The sequence below is a fragment of the Bison bison genome, unplaced genomic scaffold, assembly GCF_000754665.1.
Source record: "Bison bison bison isolate TAMUID 2011002044 unplaced genomic scaffold, Bison_UMD1.0 scf7180017864526, whole genome shotgun sequence".
Taxonomy (NCBI): domain Eukaryota; kingdom Metazoa; phylum Chordata; class Mammalia; order Artiodactyla; family Bovidae; genus Bison; species Bison bison.
Window position 1 is genome coordinate 2,665,524 of NW_011495077.1, and position 17,359 is coordinate 2,682,882.

The 17,359-nt window shown below is 47.5% G+C and overlaps 3 protein-coding genes across 7 annotated transcripts in view; 1 reads left to right on the top strand and 2 right to left on the bottom strand.

Moving 5' to 3' along the window:
* Positions 1 to 3,318, top strand: part of GMPR2 (guanosine monophosphate reductase 2) — a 6,661-nt gene extending 3,343 nt beyond the window's left edge. For 2 of the 3 annotated variants that reach the window (XM_010831348.1, XM_010831349.1), the window contains 6 exons: positions 96 to 269; positions 1,038 to 1,119; positions 1,211 to 1,317; positions 1,504 to 1,546; positions 2,330 to 2,489; positions 2,686 to 3,318. In XM_010831348.1, the coding sequence (XP_010829650.1) occupies positions 96 to 269; positions 1,038 to 1,119; positions 1,211 to 1,317; positions 1,504 to 1,546; positions 2,330 to 2,489; positions 2,686 to 2,875 (756 nt within the window). In that variant the 3' untranslated portion in view covers positions 2,876 to 3,318. The remainder of the gene's footprint in view (positions 1 to 95; positions 270 to 1,037; positions 1,120 to 1,210; positions 1,318 to 1,503; positions 1,547 to 2,329; positions 2,490 to 2,685) is intronic. The other variant, XM_010831347.1, reaches the window with a different exon arrangement.
* Positions 1,311 to 6,760, bottom strand: TINF2 (TERF1 (TRF1)-interacting nuclear factor 2). 3 transcript variants are annotated; one of them, XM_010831346.1, is made up of 10 exons: positions 6,156 to 6,760; positions 5,920 to 6,065; positions 5,697 to 5,801; positions 5,476 to 5,577; positions 5,290 to 5,397; positions 5,096 to 5,192; positions 4,469 to 4,928; positions 4,318 to 4,382; positions 4,119 to 4,210; positions 1,311 to 1,571 (listed from the first exon to the last, which is right to left on the bottom strand). In XM_010831346.1, exons 2-10 carry the CDS (start codon positions 5,935 to 5,937, stop codon positions 1,401 to 1,403), a joined length of 1,218 nt encoding a protein of 405 aa, XP_010829648.1. In that variant the 5' UTR covers positions 5,938 to 6,065; positions 6,156 to 6,760; the 3' UTR covers positions 1,311 to 1,400. The 3 variants fall into 3 exon arrangements, with proteins under 3 accessions (XP_010829648.1, XP_010829646.1, XP_010829647.1); XM_010831344.1 differs by having other exon boundaries at positions 5,920 to 6,760; XM_010831345.1 differs by lacking the exon at positions 1,311 to 1,571 and adding an exon at positions 3,470 to 3,993 and having other exon boundaries at positions 5,920 to 6,760.
* Positions 6,761 to 16,293: 9,533 nt separating this feature from the next.
* Positions 16,294 to 17,359, bottom strand: part of TGM1 (transglutaminase 1) — a 15,362-nt gene continuing 14,296 nt past the window's right edge. The window contains exon 15 of the mRNA XM_010831352.1: positions 16,294 to 16,696. Within this exon, the coding sequence (XP_010829654.1) occupies positions 16,471 to 16,696 (226 nt within the window). The 3' untranslated portion in view covers positions 16,294 to 16,470. The remainder of the gene's footprint in view (positions 16,697 to 17,359) is intronic.

The window sequence follows — 17,359 nt, forward strand, 5'->3', positions numbered from 1 at the left end:
TTTTGCTTGTCTTCCAACCCTGACCTCCCCACTCCCCTTGGCTAACCAGCCATGTTGTTGCCTCTGACATGCTCATGGCCCTGTTTCTCTCACAGCATCTGGCTGCCAGCTCAGGCACAGGCTCTTCGGACTTTGAGCAGCTGGAACAGATCCTGAACGCTATTCCCCAGGTGAAGTATGTATGCCTGGACGTGGCCAATGGCTACTCTGAACACTTTGTGGAATTTGTGAAGGATGTGCGGAAGCGCTTCCCTGAACACACCATCATGGTATGTCTGTTGCCCTCTAGTGGGTCCGTTCCTCTCCTTCCTCCACTCTTCCTGCCACTCTGTTTTAAGTTCCTTTCTCCTCTACTGCATTTCCTAGTCCACTTAATCATGGCACTGGGTGGTTATCCACGGTTCCCCATTTTAGATGTTTGTTTACTGGCCAGTGCTGTTTTCTCTGACCCTTGATACACGGTCTTGTAAATCCAGTACCCGATGTCACTCACCAAACCACAATGGAACACTTATGCATTGTACATATCTCTGGTACATACACACCTGCCCAAAGACATGGACAGACACTACGGTCTTACATTAAAGGGGTTGCATGAAATGCAGTTTTATTTTTTACAAGCTCAGGGGAGTGATGACAAGGCCTTGTTTTCTTCACAGCATTGTGGGGTCTCTCTGTCCTGTTCATCAAAAGCAAATACAGCTGGGTAGGTGGGTACTGAGCCTACATTACCATGTCCTCCCACTTCCCCTGAAGCCAGAGAGGTCTCATGACGTAACAATTTAAGGACAGGATATGTTTGGGTGTCTTGGTGGGGAGGGAGAGAAATCTACTGTAAATCCAGTGTGATCTTATTCCAGCTAGACCCCACTTTACCCTAGTACAACCGTAACACTGGCTACTCACCCCCTTAGCTCAGCTTGGGAAGCAGGGTCCTCTGAAGTGACTCATCTAAAAGGGGAACCCAGCAACTCTTCTTCGTAATAATGTTGACTCTTTCTGACCCTGAGCATGCTGTTTTGATGGTTCTGTCCCAGGCAGGGAATGTGGTAACAGGAGAAATGGTGGAAGAGCTGATCCTCTCTGGGGCTGACATCATCAAAGTGGGAATTGGACCAGGTAAGCTGGTTCACTGGGGGCCACTGGCCACCCCTCCAGTGGCAGACACCTGTGAACAACTTCATCCTCATTCTTGTCACATCCTTCTCAGGCTCCGTGTGTACCACCCGGAAGAAAACTGGAGTGGGGTATCCACAGCTAAGTGCAGTGATGGAGTGTGCAGATGCTGCTCACGGCCTCAAAGGCCACATCATTTCAGTAAGGTCAAGGGCAGGATAGAGTATGAAGCTGCCAAACATCTGGGTTCTCACCCACGTCTGGAGGTTCTGGTAGAGTTTGGATTAGGGTTCCTGGGTCCCTGTCAGCATTGAGCTGGGCCGCTGGGACCTCCTAGAGGGCTTGGGGCATCCATGCTGTCTCTTCACAGTGCTCCTTACTTTGCAGGATGGAGGCTGCAGCTGTCCTGGGGATGTGGCCAAGGCTTTCGGTAAGGAGGGCACGTAAGGAGGATCCTGTAGAAGAGGATGAGTCACCTCTGAGGGTCTAGGATCAGGCTGCTGCTGCTGAGTTGCCTCAGTCGTGTCCAACCGTGTGCGACCCCATAGACGGCAGCCCACCAGGCTCCCCCGTCCCTGGGATTCTCCAGGCAAGAACACTGGAGCGGGTTGAGGATCAGGCTAGGGAAGTCCAAGAAAGCTGTTCTTTAATAATATGACTAGGGACCCAGAAGTCTATGGTGTCACCTGGGGCAGCCAGCAGGGGACATCCTGAAACTCTAATACAGACTCTCCAAATGTGGGCCAGGACCATCTGCACCATCGCCTGGACAACTGGATGGAGTAGAGGTCCGAGCCCCACACCACATCCACAGGATCTAGCTCTGGGGAGTAGGGCTGCAGATCTGTACTTTCCCAGCTTCCTGGGTCATCCTTGCTCACACTCAAGTTGGAGACCTTTGCTCTTGAGACACTTGAAGTGAGTCTTGGCTGGGCACAGTAAAAAGAGGCAGATGGCAAAAGCAACAAAAAGCAGAGAGCAGAAGCCTGGCAGAGACTCTTTTTGAAATTCTTGGAAAAGTCAGGCCTACTGAGGAATAGAGTCAGGGCAGAGCAGGCCTGTGTGCTTGGGTTATGGGCCAGCTAAGGAAACAAAACCAGGAAGATGCCAGAATCATTGTGAGGCCTGAAAACTTGGTGTGAGTTGCTTCTGAGGGTGACAGTTTGGGCACCTGGGCCAGTTTCATCTCTTACCCTCTCGCTGGTGCTGGCAGGGGCAGGGGCTGACTTCGTGATGCTGGGCGGCATGCTGGCTGGGCACAGTGAGTCAGGTGGTGAGCTCATCGAGAGGAATGGCAGGAAGTACAAGCTCTTCTACGGCATGAGTTCCGAAATGGCCATGAAGAAGTATGCCGGGGGTGTGGCTGAGTACAGGTAGGTGTGGTGGCCAGAGGCCAAGGGTTCTTGGAAAGCATGACTTTCCTAGAAGGGTGATGGCAGAACTCATGGTTGCTGGGAGATGGATGGTACAGTTCTTGGAAGAAAAGTGATGAACAGGGAAGGACTAAATGCTAGAGACCAGGGTAAGGAATCCAGCGAGAAAAGGTAAGAAAGCTTTTCTTCTTCTAAGGGCCTCAGAAGGAAAGACAGTGGAGGTGCCCTTTAAAGGGGATGTGGAACATACCATCCGAGACATTCTTGGAGGCATCCGCTCCACCTGCACTTACGTGGGAGCAGCTAAGCTGAAGGAGCTGAGCCGGAGAACTACCTTCATCCGTGTCACCCAGCAGGTGAATCCGATCTTCAGTGACGAGAGCTAGACCTGAGCAGTTCTGCCCTCCCAGGGCTCTAGCATCCACCACAGGGCTCCCAAGTGGGCCCCTCTCTCGTCCCAGCTACTTAGGCTATTACTTGGTCATTTCCTATCCTCTCCTGACGGTTCCTGCAGTAATCCTGTACTTCTCTATCTGCACATGCAAAATGCCGACGGCACTTAGTGGGGAGGAAGCAAGGCAGGCAGGCTGAGAAAAGGAAGCTGAGAGAATCAAGTGGGAATCTGGGGACCCAGCATTCTGAAGAGGATTGAAAAGAGAGGCTGATTCATACATAAATGTTTTATGTGGCCTTGGTTCTGGTACAGGTAGGCTTTTAGAATCATGTTTTGTTAATCGGATTCATTAAATAGACCTCTGAATATCTACAAAGCGTGGAAGTATTTACATAATTTAAATACCTCAATAAAGAGAGATCCCAATGACTTTGAGATTCTGGGATTTTCTGCATAAGGCTGGCATCTGGGTGCTACCCCAGGGCAAGTGGAGCCAGCACTGACCCAGTAGAGTCAGGGACAGTGAATACCCTTCCCGTGAAATATCTCCATTCTAGAGCCACTACCTGCAACGAACCTGGCAGCATGAGAATTTACAAAGTATATTCTGGCATCGGACCACAGAGTATTTTCAGAATAGCAAAAGGAAATTTTTCTTCCAGGCTCTCAGCCCTGGTAATTGGACATGTCTGAACAACACTCTCCAAGGGAAGTAAAATGGCAAAAGGATCAGCTTCCAGCCCCAGAGAGGCTGGTTATGTTTCTCAAGAATGACCTACCTAGACCTTAGAGAAGGCTTCATTCCCCTTCCTTGCATCAAGACAGTGTTTAACAAATCCAAAATTTAATTATCAAGCATTACAAAGTAACTTCAGCATTATAGTCGGGCAACCCAAGCCCAGGCTTTCACTTTATCCCCACTAAACTGTATGAGAGAAAGGAGACAGGCAGAATGTCGTGAGCATTTCAGTCTTATCACAGGAGTCTAGAACTGTCTGTACAGTCAGGGAAGGGGATAGACACAGTGCTGGGGCCAGAAGAGGGTAGATATTCACAGAAGGTGGGGATCAGGGTGTCAAACTTTGTCTTCTGATAGTTTTCCAGAGATTCCTGCAGAGAAGGGAGCAGGGAGATCCTATCATCATTGAAACGTGCCCTGAGCCCTCCGTATCCTAGAGCATGTCACTTTCTGTCTTGTTCTGCCCACCCATCCACTTCCCAGCTTTCCTACTCACTCTTCTTTCCCTCTGGCCATCTTCTTCCTCGTCAGAGTCCAAAACCAGGTCCCCTATGGTAATGTCAGAGCTGTACAGAGATGGAGGACACACTGTAGGGAGAAAAGCAGAGTCCAGGCACTCTCCTCAGTGAACACAGATCCTCAGGAGTCCCCAGGAGGAAGGGCTGTTTGATCTGGTTCTGACTCAGGATACCTACCTGACTTCCTAGGAGGTGATAATGACAGTCTAAGTGGTTCCATGTGGCAGTCCATGTGGCAGTTCCTGAGGTGGGAGCAAGCAAAGACAGGGTGAAAGGAAAGCGGGCAGGGCACGTGCTGCTAGTAGGGAGATGCAGCTGTTCTACTCACTCCTTTTGCTCCGACGCAGATGAGTCAGTTGGATTCTCCTTCAGAGCTCTTCCTCCCAGGGTCTCAGATGGACTCTTAGACTTCCCGGTCGAGGGTGCTCTGGTGCCCACAGCACCGGCTGCATCTGCTGTATGTGTGCCATCTTTGCTCTTCCCAGGCTTAGATGTGACCTGGGCTGGTGAACCCACGTCTCTGAAGGGGAGCAGCATGACTGTGGGGCGCTCCTTATGGCCTCTGCTAGTGGGTGCCCACTGGGGCTGGATTCTTCGCCGGCCTAGAGGGGCCAGATTGAAATGGTGGCCTGTCAGAGGTTCCGGATGCTTCCTCGAGGCTGGTCCCTGAGGAAGCAGTGGGCCAGGAGAGGCTTTTGGCAGAGGGTCATGGAGTGCTGGTCTTGGTTGCTGAGGAGGACTCTGCTCTGAGGGCTCTGTCGTGTTCACTGAATCAGTAGCAGAGTACTCTGAAGAAGAAAACAAGGCTTCTTAAAAAGCTAAAATTCGAACACATCCACTCAGCTTGGTTTCTTATACCTCAGGCCGATGTAACCCTTCCAGTGGGCTGTCTCAAAAGGTCTCAAGCTAAAACTCCACCCCCCAAATTCTTAGTTCTCCCACATGGTCCTGGTACCTGGAAGTGGCCACCCCATGTCCACACCATATTGGCTCAAGACAAAAGAAGAAGTAATAGAAACTCCAGGCTGCATCCAGCTCAGCACATCCTGAAGCTGTGAGAAGGGAGAGAGGCATGAAGACCACAGGCCTTGTTACAACCCCACCTGCCATCCCAGCATTCTGCCCTTAAGTGTTTTGCCCCAACAAAACCTGCTGTGCCTGCAGCATAGGCAGTGCTTTTTCCAGCTGACACAAATATTCAAAAAACAGCTTTTCCATGGCTGCCATAAAAGTTTCCCCATACTCTTGTTCAAGTTCCTGCAGGAGGAAAAGCAGCAGGTCAGAGAGGGCTAGAGACAACAGCTACACCACTGCTTCCAAAGCAGCCAGTCCCACCTGCAGCTTCGAGGCCAAATCAACAGGGGCTTCTGCCAGCTGCTTCACCTGCTGGCAAAAGGTTTCCTGAGCCTCCGATATCTTTCTCAGATCCTGCTTTGTCTGTCGAGGGTAAGGAAGGCAAACAGGTTAGGGGCACCAGTATCCAGTGACCACGAAGAGAAGCAACTTTGCTGCATCAGGTATTAACCGGGGTAGGGCTCGCTTCAAGGGTTACTCACGATTTTGGGGTCCCGCACTACAGGTCCAGACTCTGGGAAGTGGTGATGTAGGGCATTTAGAACCTGGGCCCAAGGCCGGCCCTGCAGGATGAGGTCCACCACCAACTGTGGAGGGTACTGAGCTCAGAAAGCCCACGTCGGAGCAAACTGCCCTTTTCCTACCGGTTCCACCCCCAAGTAGTCGATCCCTATCCCTTCTACCAGGTCCTATTGGTTCCAATACCTTGGCCTTTAGGCCCATACACAGGCGTTCATGATGCCGGTAGCGAACCAAGCCAGGGGCAGCAGCGCGCAGGTATCGCAGAAACTCCACTACTCGGGGAAAATGCTCCACGCAGCGTCCGCGAATGACTTGCCAGCTGGCAGCAGCTACAAAGCGAAGAGCAGCGGGACCGGCCCCCGGGGGTGTGGCCATGGCAGGCGGACCCCACCCCAGGGGCCGTCTCTTTGGGTTCCTACCTCCTCGGCGCGGCTTCCCGACTCCTCCCAGGGGCGGGGCTTCCGGTGGCCCTCACTAGCTCCGCTATTTCAGTTTGCAACGGATACTTGGCTATCCGACTCTGCGCCTCCCAAGGGCCACCAGAATCCTGTTTCTCTCCAACTCGGGATGGAGCCTGAATGGAGAGGCTGGCCAGCTCCACTGGCACTAGACCGCTCTGCCTGAAACGCCGCCGCTGTCTCAAACCCGAAGTCTACCTCGCTTCCGGCTCTGCGACCAGTTCTCCTACCCGGGAAAAGGGTGGTAGTGGCGAACCAATGGGCCGCCAGACAGGGGATACGTAACGTCGCGTCACAAGGCCACGCCCGGGCAGATCCGGCGCCGCTGCTGGTCCCCGCCCTCGCTTTCGCGCACTTCCGACAGCTTCGGGGTGGACGGGGCCGCTGATCTGGGCTCCGCCCCCGACCGGTGCATTATTTCGGGGAGCCTGCAGAGAAAGCGCTTCGTTCTTTGAATTTCTAGTCTGTAAAGGGAGGTTCGTGCCAGTTTCCCTCTCCATCGTCTTCAGCCTCTCTAATCCGATTCCTTAAATCCCAGCGTCTTCAAAGCCTTCCCCGGGCGGTGCGCGGCTTCCAGTAAGGGTTCGGCTCTTTTCACAGAACAGGAGAGGGCGCCCGCCCTTAAAAAATAAAATACAAAGTTTGAAAAAAATACGTCAGATAGTTAACTTTTTTCTAGATGGTGAGACTGTAGGTAATTTTTTGTGTTTTTCTGTGTTTGATATGTTTTTTAAAGGCGTGTAGTGCTAAAAATAGTAACAGAGATTTCCCTTTTCGAATTCTGTTGTGCGCTTACTCCAGTCAGCCCCCTCATATAACTTGTCTTTCTCCTTGTCACCCTTCCTGGAGTCTCTCCTTATTTCCAGGGACAGAACCTTGACACACAGTGTGTATTCTTTGTTTTCTGAATTAATTATCTGCTCTGACCGCCTTACAGCGATTTAGTGAAACTACCCTTTCCATGGGCCATCTCCTTAGAGATAATGGCCCCTATACTCCTCCCTGCAGAGCCGTATTCGACTGCCCGCGGGACATCTAGCTGGAAGTTCTAAAGTACTCAAATCGGACATCTATGAAATTCTAGTTACCCGACTTTTTAATTTTATCTTTATTCTTTTCCCTAAAGTTCTGCCTTTATGTAGATCTGAGTTTCTGGCCTATGTCGTTTTCCTTTTTTTCTGAAGAATTTCTTGTAGCATATCTTGCAAGTTAGATCTTCTGGCTGCAAACTCCCTCAATTTTTGTTTGCCTGAAAAAGTGTTACTCCTTCACTTTTGAGAGAGAATCTTGTTGGATACAGAAGTCTAGGTTGATGGACTTTTTTTTCCTTCAACACTTTAGACATTTTACTGTGCTCTCTTCTTGGTTTCTGAAGAAGTCTGATGTAATTTTTATTATTTTGGCCTCCCCGCATGGGTTGCAGGGTCTTAGTTCCCCAACCAGGGATTGAACCTGGCCCTGACAGTGAAAGCACATGGTCCTAATCACTGGACCACCAGGAAATTCCCCCAATGTAATTCTTATCCTTGCTCCTCTATAAATAAGATGTACCCACTTCTACCCCTCAGGCTTCCTTCAAGATTTTCTCTTGGTTTTTGATTTTCTGTTCATCCTACTTGTAAGGACAGAAGTGAGAAGAACTTCTAAGCTCCTTATATGCCAGACTGAAAACTGAAAATTATCTTCTATTTTAAATTCTGTTCTTTCTCATGGCCTCTGTATTTCTGTGCATGACATGTTTCTTTACCCGTGACTCAGAAAACAAGACCATTGCCCTTAAGTTTGTCCTCTCTGTTCTCCAAATCTAATCCCTCACCAAGTCTAATCAATTCTACTTCTAATGGAACCTTCAAACTTACCCCCTCTTTTTTTCATGCTCACAGTCTGTATCTTATATCAGGTTCCCTGTCTCTCACATTGAGAAGACTCTAGTTTCCCTACCTCCAGCCCAACTCCTAATTTCTTTTCCATGTTGCTTTCATCATAAATCTGGTGAAATGCAAAATTGATCACATCATCCCTAACTGAAAGCTCCCCCTTATTAATATGGCAAAAGGATTTTTAATGATCTGAATAAGTTTACCTCTTCTAACACATTCCTTGCCACTTTGCACTTATCATGCACCTATAAGCCAATCCTCTTCAAACTGCTTGCATTTCCAGATATACTGAGTTGTCTCATATTTTGTGCTTTGCACATACTGGGTGAGTCCTTTGTCCTTGCCTCGTGGACTTGACTTTCATCTTCTGTGGCTCATGTGTTGACTACCTCCACAAAAGCCCTCATAGTTATCTCCCCAAGCCTCCCTCAGCAAATTCTAGCAGATTTCTTTTTAAATTTTTTTAAAAATTTTATTTTGGGCTGTACTGGGTCTTCACTGCTATGTGTGGACTTTCTCTAGTTGTGGCGAACAGAGCCTACCCTCTGGTTGTGGTGTTTGAGCTTCTCATTGCCGTGACTTTTCTTGTTGTAGAGTACTGGCTCTAGAGCTCAGGCTCAGTAGTTGTGGTGCATGAGCTTAGTTGCTCTGAGGCATGTGGGATTTTCCTGGATTAGGGATTGAACCTGTGTCTCCTGCATTGGCAGGTGGATTCTTTACCACTGAGCCACCAAGGAAGTCTTCTAGTGAATTTCTTAAAACTAAGAATACATCTTTAATTTTTTAAGGAAGGCATTCTGTTAGATAAAGGAGGATGTAAAGGAAATAATCATATAAAATGTAAATGGTATTAAATAGGTTTCCCTAGTACTTTTGCTGAGGTACAATCCCAGTAAGAGTTTTGCTCGACTGGTCATTACTCAGCTCTCCCTGAGTACCCAATTATCTCTTCCCAGAGCTGGACTAGTTATCACTCATGCATTCTTCCCACAAATGCTCCAAAACATAATCCTCCACTGCACTCCTAAGCCTCCAGACTCTCCATCACCCTCCAATTTAGTTCATTTTCCATTCAACAGATATTTGATGAACACCTAGTATGTCACAGGCTATAAATCAGCGTGAGTAACAGAGATAAGGTCCTTGCCCTTCCGTTCTAGTAGGAGGAGAGCCAGAGGCCTAAGAACAAATTAAACTGGGACAATAGGGATTCTGATGCTCACCCCCAGAAAATAAAAGATGATCCCCATAAAGCACCCAGTTTGAGCTTAACTCGTAGTAGGAGCTCAACATATATTCATTTCTTTCCCTCTAGCTGTTTGGGGAATAACATTGCCTTCCCGTTTTTTTGTTGTTGTTTTTCTTTTTCTTTTTGAGGATTTCAAGCATTTTTGAGTTCTGATACATGCAGAGGACCAGGATGAAGTGAATAAATGTGAAGCAAGTTACAAAGTTGTTAGAAATCTTAAGCTCTCACATTTTCCCCCAAGTTCAATAAAAAGAGATACTGATGTATTTCTGGAAACTAATAAAGTATATTGAACCACCTTAAATGTGCTCAATCTTGTTTACATAATAATTCTCACTCTGGGGGTTATCTTAAGGAAATAATTTAAAATGAACCCAAAGATTTATTTTCTTGTACAAGGATATTTATTACAGCTCTATTTAGAATAGCAAAACTTTTGGAGGGGAGGGGAGGGATGGACTGAGGTTTGGGGGTTAGCAATGGCACCCTACTCCAGTACTCTTGCCTGGAAAATCCCATGGACCTCCTACCTACCTCCTGGTAGGCTGCAGTCCATGGGATCGTTAAAAGTCAGACATGACTGAGCAACTTCACTTTCACTTTTCACTTTCATGCATTGGAGAAGGAAATGGCAACCCACTCCAGTGTTCTTGCCTGGAGAACCCCAGGGACAGGGGAGCCTGGTGGGCTGCCATCTATGGGGTCGCACAGGGTTGAACACGACTGAAGCGACTTAGCAGCAGCAGCAGCAGATGCACTAGTATATATAGAACAGATAAACAACAAAGCCCTACTGTATAGCACAGGGAACTATATATTCAATATCCTATGATAAACTATAATGGAAAATATTTTAAAAGAATGTCCATATACACGTATAATGGTTGACTTTGTTGCACAGTAGAAATTAACACTAAATCAACTATACTTCAATTTTTTTAATTTATTATTATTATTATTTTTTAATTTATCTGGCTGCACTTGGTCTTAGTTGTGACATGCAGAACTCTCAGTTGTGGCATGCGGGATCTAGTTCCCTGAGTAGGGATCGAACCCAAGCCCCCTGCATTAGGAATGCAGTCTAAGCCACTGGCCCACCAGGGAAGTCTCCAATTTTTTTTAAATTGAGAAAAAAATTAAATAGTAAAACTTTGGGAAGACTTAAATTTCTAGGAATGAGAGATTAATCAAGTAAATCACATCATTTTTATTTAAAAACAGTACAACTATTGGAGTTTGCTCCACACATTCAAGGAACAATGATAAGTTACATCTTGCAAATTGTTGCTTTTAAGTGTGTAAGTAGCAAACACTTCTGCAGCTCTGTGCTCGACCCTGTTCTGGGTCCTGGGTGTGAACAGACAGGCTCTTAAGGAGCTTACATTTTAGAGAAAAGAGAATTTAATGAACAAACAAGCACACTGATGTTAAACAATAAGTGCTAAGTAGGATACGAAATAAAATAGGGTGATATACTTAAGAGGCTGGCGGTAACCAACGAATCAGATTGATGGATAGAGAAGAGTTCAATGGGGAGGCGACATCTTTTTTTTTTTAATTCATTTATTTTTTAATTGAAGGATAATTGCTTTGCAGAATTTTGTTGTTTTCTGTCAAACCTCAACATGAATCAGCCATAGGTATACATATATCCCCTCTCTTTTGAGGGAGGTGACATCTGAGTTGAGACCTGAAGAATGAGGGGCAGCCATGCCATGCGGAAGAGTGTTCCTCCAGAAGGAAGAACAGATGCCAAGGTTTAGGTAGAAGGTTGGTGAATTTGAGAAGCAGAAGGACTGTGGGGCTGAGGCAGCAGGGTCAGGGGCAAGTGGTGGAGTTGAGGTTAGAGACGGCTGCAAGGCCAAATAGATGAGGGCAGCACTTTGCATGGTTCTAAGGGTGTTGGGAAAGCACTGGAAGTGTAGCCATAAGATAAGCTGCTCCAGCAGCACAGATTTTAAAACTTACCTGCATCTTCGCTCCCTACTGACCCTGGCCGGTCTTAGAGCTTTTAGATAATGACTAGTTGAGTGGGAGACAATCTTGCTTGCTTAAGAATCCCAGGGACTGGCCTTAAGAATATGGGAGCAGACCGAGCCTGGAGTAGAAGACTAAATGCACATAAACCCTTCTAGATGGTGCTGACCAGAACACCACATGGCCAATTTATTATTATTATTGGAGCTGACTTTGCTCTTCTGCACATAGCCCCATCTCGAACACCCCTGAAACTCCAATTTATAACGCTTTGTCCTGTAACCGGCAACTTGGAGATGGTTTGGGGACATTAGTCCACCATCTTCTGAGGTTGATGTCCTCCTGAATAATGCAGCTAGTCCTTCCCACCAACAGGTGTCTCTTGAGTATTGGCTTTCAAGAAGCAAACAAATGAACTTGGGTTCAGTACCAGCCCTGTCTGGTTTTAAGCAGGAGAGTGCCAGGATTTAATTTAGAGCTTCGAAAGCTCACTGGCTGTGTAGAAATTGGATTATTCAGAAACAAGAGTGGAAAAACATCAGGAGGCTATGGCAGTTCCGTAGGGAAAGAGCACAGTGACAGTGTAAGTGGAGAGGACAGACTCGGATATATTTTGGACATAGAACTGATAAGAAATCCTGCTGGAGTGAACCTTGGGAGAGAGAATAGGGAGGAATCAAGGGTGATTTGTAGGTTTTTGGCTGGAACAACTAGATGATCATAGTAACAATGAGATGGGAAAAACTAGGGGAAGAAGAGTTTGAGGGTGAAATTAAGAACTCTGTGGGGCCACTTTCAATCTCAGATAAAAGTGCAGGCTGTGGAGCCAGACTGCCCAGGTTCCCATCCTATTCCAGACTGCTTAATGATTTTTGACAGGTACCCTAGCCCCTTGCCTCAGTTTCTTCATCTGTAGAGGGGGAATTACAATCCAACTACCTTAAGCGGTTGTTGTGAAGATGACAGTCATTCTTATACATAAGTAAAGTCGCCCAATCATGTCCGATTCTTTGTGACCCCGTGGACTGTAACCTACCAGGCTCCTCCATCCATGGGATTTTCCAGGCAAGAATACTGGAGTGGGTTGCCATTTCCTTCTCCAGGGGATCTTCCCAACCCAGGGATCAAACCTGGGTCTCCCGCACTACAGTTAGACTCTTTACCGTCTGAGCCACCAGGAAAGCCATAGGTTAGTACCAAATTCTTCTTCACTCAGCAAGTATTCACTGAGTATTTCCATGCACTAACTTCTGAGCATATAACAAAGACAAAATCAGACAAAAATCACTGCTTATATTACACTGTTTATAAATATAAAAATCACTGTTTTATATTACAGTTGGGGCAGGAGAGACACAATAAATAAATGCATTGTTAAAATATTGACTATGTTGGATGTAGATAGGTGTTATGGAGAAAAATAAGGCAAGGAAAAGTGGTCGTGAGAAGAGTGGGTTGCAATTTAAAATAGTGTGGCCAGGGACTTCCCTGGTGGCTCAGTAGTAATGTGCCTGCCAATGCAGGAGACGATTGAGTTCGATTGAGACGACTGTGGGTTAGATCCCTGATCCAGAAAGATCCCACATGCCTTGGAGCAGCTAAGCTTGTGCACCACAGCTACTGAGCCTGTGCTCTAGAGCCTGGGAGCCGCAACTACTGAAGCCAGCGTGCTTAGAGCCTATGCTCCGTAATGAGAAGCTACTGCAGTGAGAAGCCCTCCCTTGAATCACAACTAGAGAGTAGCCCGTGCAGCAGTGAAGACCTGGCACAGAGAAAAATAAATACAAAATAAAATTGGGTGGCCAGAAAAGGTTCCATTAAGACAGTGATATTCGAGGACAGACTTCAAAGGAAGGTACCTGCCACCTGGATAGCAGGGGAATGATGTGCCAGGCAGGGAAAATCATCAGTCGGAAGGCCATGATGTCAAGACTTTGAGAAACAAGAAAGGTGAAGTAGCCATAGCTGTCATTCTGTGAGAGGTGAGGAACCACTGGGGAGTGTGAGCAGACTGGTAACATAATCTGATTGACATTTAAAAGCATCCCCTGGATGCCAAGTTGAGAATAGACAGGGAAGGGCAAAGTCTTGTGGGAGAACTGGAACTTTGATCCAAGTGATGGAGCATGGTGGATTGCACTAGGATGGGGCAGTAGGCAATGGCACCCCACTCCAGTACTCTTGCCTGGAAAATCCCATGGACAGAGGAGCCTGGTAGGCTGCAGTCCATAGGGTCTCGAAGAGTCGGACACGACTGAGCGACTTCACTTTCACTTTTCACTTTCATGCATTGGAGAAGGAAATGGCAACCCACTCCAGTGTTCTTGCCTGGAGAATCCCAGGGACGGGGCAGCCTGGTGGGCTACCGTCTCTGGGGTCGCACAGAGTCAGACACGACTGAAGCGACTTAGTAGTAGAAGTAGTAGTAGGGGCAGTAGTGGTAAAGAGAATTAGAGAATAAACAAACGATACAAAAATTCAATATAAGAACATCACATGGTAACATGCACTCTGGAGAAAAGTAAAGAACAAGGGGGGACAGCAAACATGGAAGGTGCTGCAATTTTAAAATAGAATGGGGGACTCTCTCTCCCGAGTGCATGTGCGCTCATGCGCCCATGCACTCTCTCTCGCTCTCTGGCGCTTGCTCTCTCTTTCTCTCCCCCTCTCCCCTCGCACTCCTCCACTCTCTTCTCTTTGAGTCTTGGATTCTCCTGCTATCTTCTAAATAAAATAGAGCTGTGACACTGATTTGCCTAAGAGCTGTAGCACGGTTTTTCCAAGACCCGAGAGCTGTGACGTGCCAAGGGCTTTAATGTCCGTTGCTCCAAATCTTTGTTGTGACAAGACAAAGAACCGGGAAACATACACTCGCGTGACAAAACCATACTGAAAAATCTTTATTCTTCAGAAAAAATGCCAGTAACACCTTACTTAGAAATACAGCTAAGAAATTTATTGATGTTTGTGAATATATAGCAAGAATAATTTGAAATTTTAAATATTTATTTACTGTGCATATATATTCACCTTTTAGAAAAAAAATCTTTGCGAATAGTTTTAACAGAACTATTTAAGTTCATCTGTATAGCAAAACACTGAGCAAAAGTAAACGTTTCAAAAATTACATATTTCTTTTTTTAATAGGCATTAGAATTTTATTTTTATTGGAGTATAGTTGCTTTTAAAAATTATGTATTTCTAATGCCCCTTTCATCTCAAGCGTGTCTGGGTTTGGATAATAAATTATGTGAAAGGACTCAGAACTGTTGATCAGATATTCCACTGTAAACTGAATGTCCTTATAAGTTTGCAGAAAAGAAAATTCCAGATGTACACAGAGTGGGGACCCGGTCATTTTGTATACGAACTAAAAAGGGAAAACTTGAACTTAATTTTTTGTGTATCTGACATATTTCACAGCCATTACAGCACCTCTGGCCCAGAGATCCGCAAAAAAGAATAAAATAAAATAGAATGGAAGAGAAGACCAGAAGATGGTGACAGTTAGCGAGTCTTGAAGGAGAAGAGGGAGTGGGCCGTGGGGCCACGTGGGAAAGAAGTCTGCAGGCAAAGTGCAGCCCCACGGAGCTCATGGAGCAGGAGTGTGCCTCACACTGTCCAAGTAGGAAGGGGCCAGCACGCTGGATGGACTGAGCCTGGGGCGGGGTGGCGGGGGCGGGGTCGGAGTCACAGAGCGCTATAAGGACTTTGATTTGAGGGGATGCAGTGGAAGGCTTTGAGTAGAGGATTGACATGATCTGGTCTACTTGCTCATTCTGAGTCAAAGTGGGGAAATAATTAGGAAGCAAGTGCAACAGTCCAGCTAGGGGAGGAAAGCAGCTTGAGCAGGATGGTGGCTGTGGAGGAGATGAGGAGTGGTCAGAAGCTGAACACCTATGAATGGGAGATAGAACCAGCAAGATTTGCTGACAGATCCAAATGTGGGTTATGAGAGAAAGAGAGGAGTCAAGGGTGACTCCAAAAGTTTGGGGCCAAGAAACTGGAAAGATGGAAGTGCCATTTACTGATGTAGGAGGGGAAGCTGCAGGAAGATACCTGCTGGAGGGAGGTCATGAGTCTGACTTCAGACCTGGTACACTTGGGGTGTCTATGAGACAACCACATTGGACAGTCACATTGTAAAGATATGGAGACGGCAGTGAATACACAAGTTTGGGGTTCAAGGAACACATACAACTTGGGGAGTCTTTAAAACCTCAAGGCTGGCAGAGCTCACCTTGGCAGAGTGTAGCTGGATGACAGACAGCCCAGGACAGAGGCCTGAGTCACCTGAGCAGAGGCAGAGGTACCAGCTGAAGAGAGTGAGAACGGCAGCCAGAGATTCGAGGGACCAGGAGGGCCTAGTCTACCATCTAGTCTCTAACCAAGGTGTTTTCAAAGAATATTTAACTCTGTAGGAATTTATGGGCAGGGTTCCAGGGGATGGTGGCAAGCAGCATGTGAAACAGTGTTAAGTTACTTTCTGTACATGGTGGGAGTTGAGGATTATTATTTTCTCCTTTACCATTTTCTGTATTTTCTTAATGCTTAACACTGAACATGTATTACTTTTGTAAAAATTCTTTGACAAGGATATTTGAAGATCAATACTGGAAAGTGACTTTTGCTGTTCCCAGAGAAATCCAGCCTATTTCTACCTCAAACATGTGCCCATAGAAAGGAATTTAGCTCCTTCTCTCCATTAGGGGCTGCTGTGGAAGGGGCAGTCCCCCTCAGCCCAGGTAGCTTCAGAAGGGCTTCGGTCAGTAGAAGCACCCTGGGGTGGGGGGAGACTGGCCAGGGAAGCACTGGAGGCTGTCCTGATGCCAAGCAGCCCCCATTAAGAGCTGTTGAGAGGTGCCATTGGTGATCTGACAACCACGCTTCTCAGAACTAGGCGTGTCAGAAATGCCAAGTTGCATCCCCAGGATAGGCCGTGAGCCCACACTCCTTGGCTTGACATAGACTGACACATGGACAGAACAGCAGCTTTATTAAAAAACAGTTTATTAGCATCTACGTCCAGCATCTGTGCAAATGAGATCAGCTCCTCCCAGGGGCCCGGGTCTCCCACCTAAGCCCCTGGGGAGCCTCTCTGCCGTAGCCCCCCGTCTTGAGGCAGTGTCCTTGCTCATCTGACATCAGTCCCGTTGCTCCTGGCTCAGGGCTAAGCCCCACCTCGAGAGGCCATGGGGATGGTCTCCCCTGAGCGACCGCTGCCTCTAATGTCTGAGAAGGCCCCGCCTCCGCTGGCCGGGGCTACGTCCACCTGGATGACCCCGTGCACCTGGGAGAGCTGTGGGCTATCCAAGCTGGCAATGAGCTGGCGGGGGCCTGGTCTCACAGGCACGAACGTCTGGCGCAGGGTCACTGTCTCGTTGCCCCCAATGTCCCTGTGGGCAGAGATAGGGTCATGGGCCTGGGGTGACAGGGTGTGGAGTGGGGAGTAAGGGCTGATGGGGCAGCCGGAAGGAAGGAGCAGCAGGCGGAGCCCTTCAGGCATTTCTGGGCTCAGCTGGAATCTCTACACCCACGACCTAACCTACAGGAGGACAGAGCCTGAACCCCAAGTCCGCCTCCACAAAGCGTGATCAGTAGCTACTCAGCCAGCTGCCGAGCTGGAAACCTCCTCGGCATACAGAACTCCTCCCTCCCTGCTCTCACAAACATCTGGGCGAAGAGTGAGCACAGCCCCCTTCCTCTCCATCACTGATGCTCCTGCCCCAAGCAGGTCAGCCCCATCCCCTAATGGGTTTCCAAGATCAAGGAAACCTCAAAAGGAGACTTTGGGGCTTGACACAGTGTTGCCAAATACTTCCAGGCTTGCCAAGGAAGAAGGTGGAAGAAAAGGAGTTCTCTGCTACCATCACCTCTTAGGATGTTATCTCAAAAAAAAAAGAAAAAGGAAAAAAAAGCCCCAAACAAAACAAAACTGGAGTCCCCTAAAAGGCAAGCAAACAACACTGCAGTCCCTCCCAAGAACAGAGACAATTGGCATCTTTAAATTGACACACACGCAAGTGTGTATGTGAGAGAAATACACATGTTAGTGTACA

Excerpts from the sequence above, each read along its gene's own strand:
- TINF2 (XM_010831344.1), bottom strand. The coding sequence starts at position 6,111 with ATGGCCACACCCCCGGGGGCCGGTCCCGCTGCTCTTCGCTTTGTAGCT. Across the intron at positions 5,802-5,919 it reads GTATGGGCCTAAAGGCCAAG|TTGGTGGTGGACCTCATCCT; the intron begins GTATTGGAACCA and ends TACCCTCCACAG. Across the intron at positions 4,929-5,095 it reads CATGGGGTGGCCACTTCCAG|AGTACTCTGCTACTGATTCA; the intron begins GTACCAGGACCA and ends TTTCTTCTTCAG.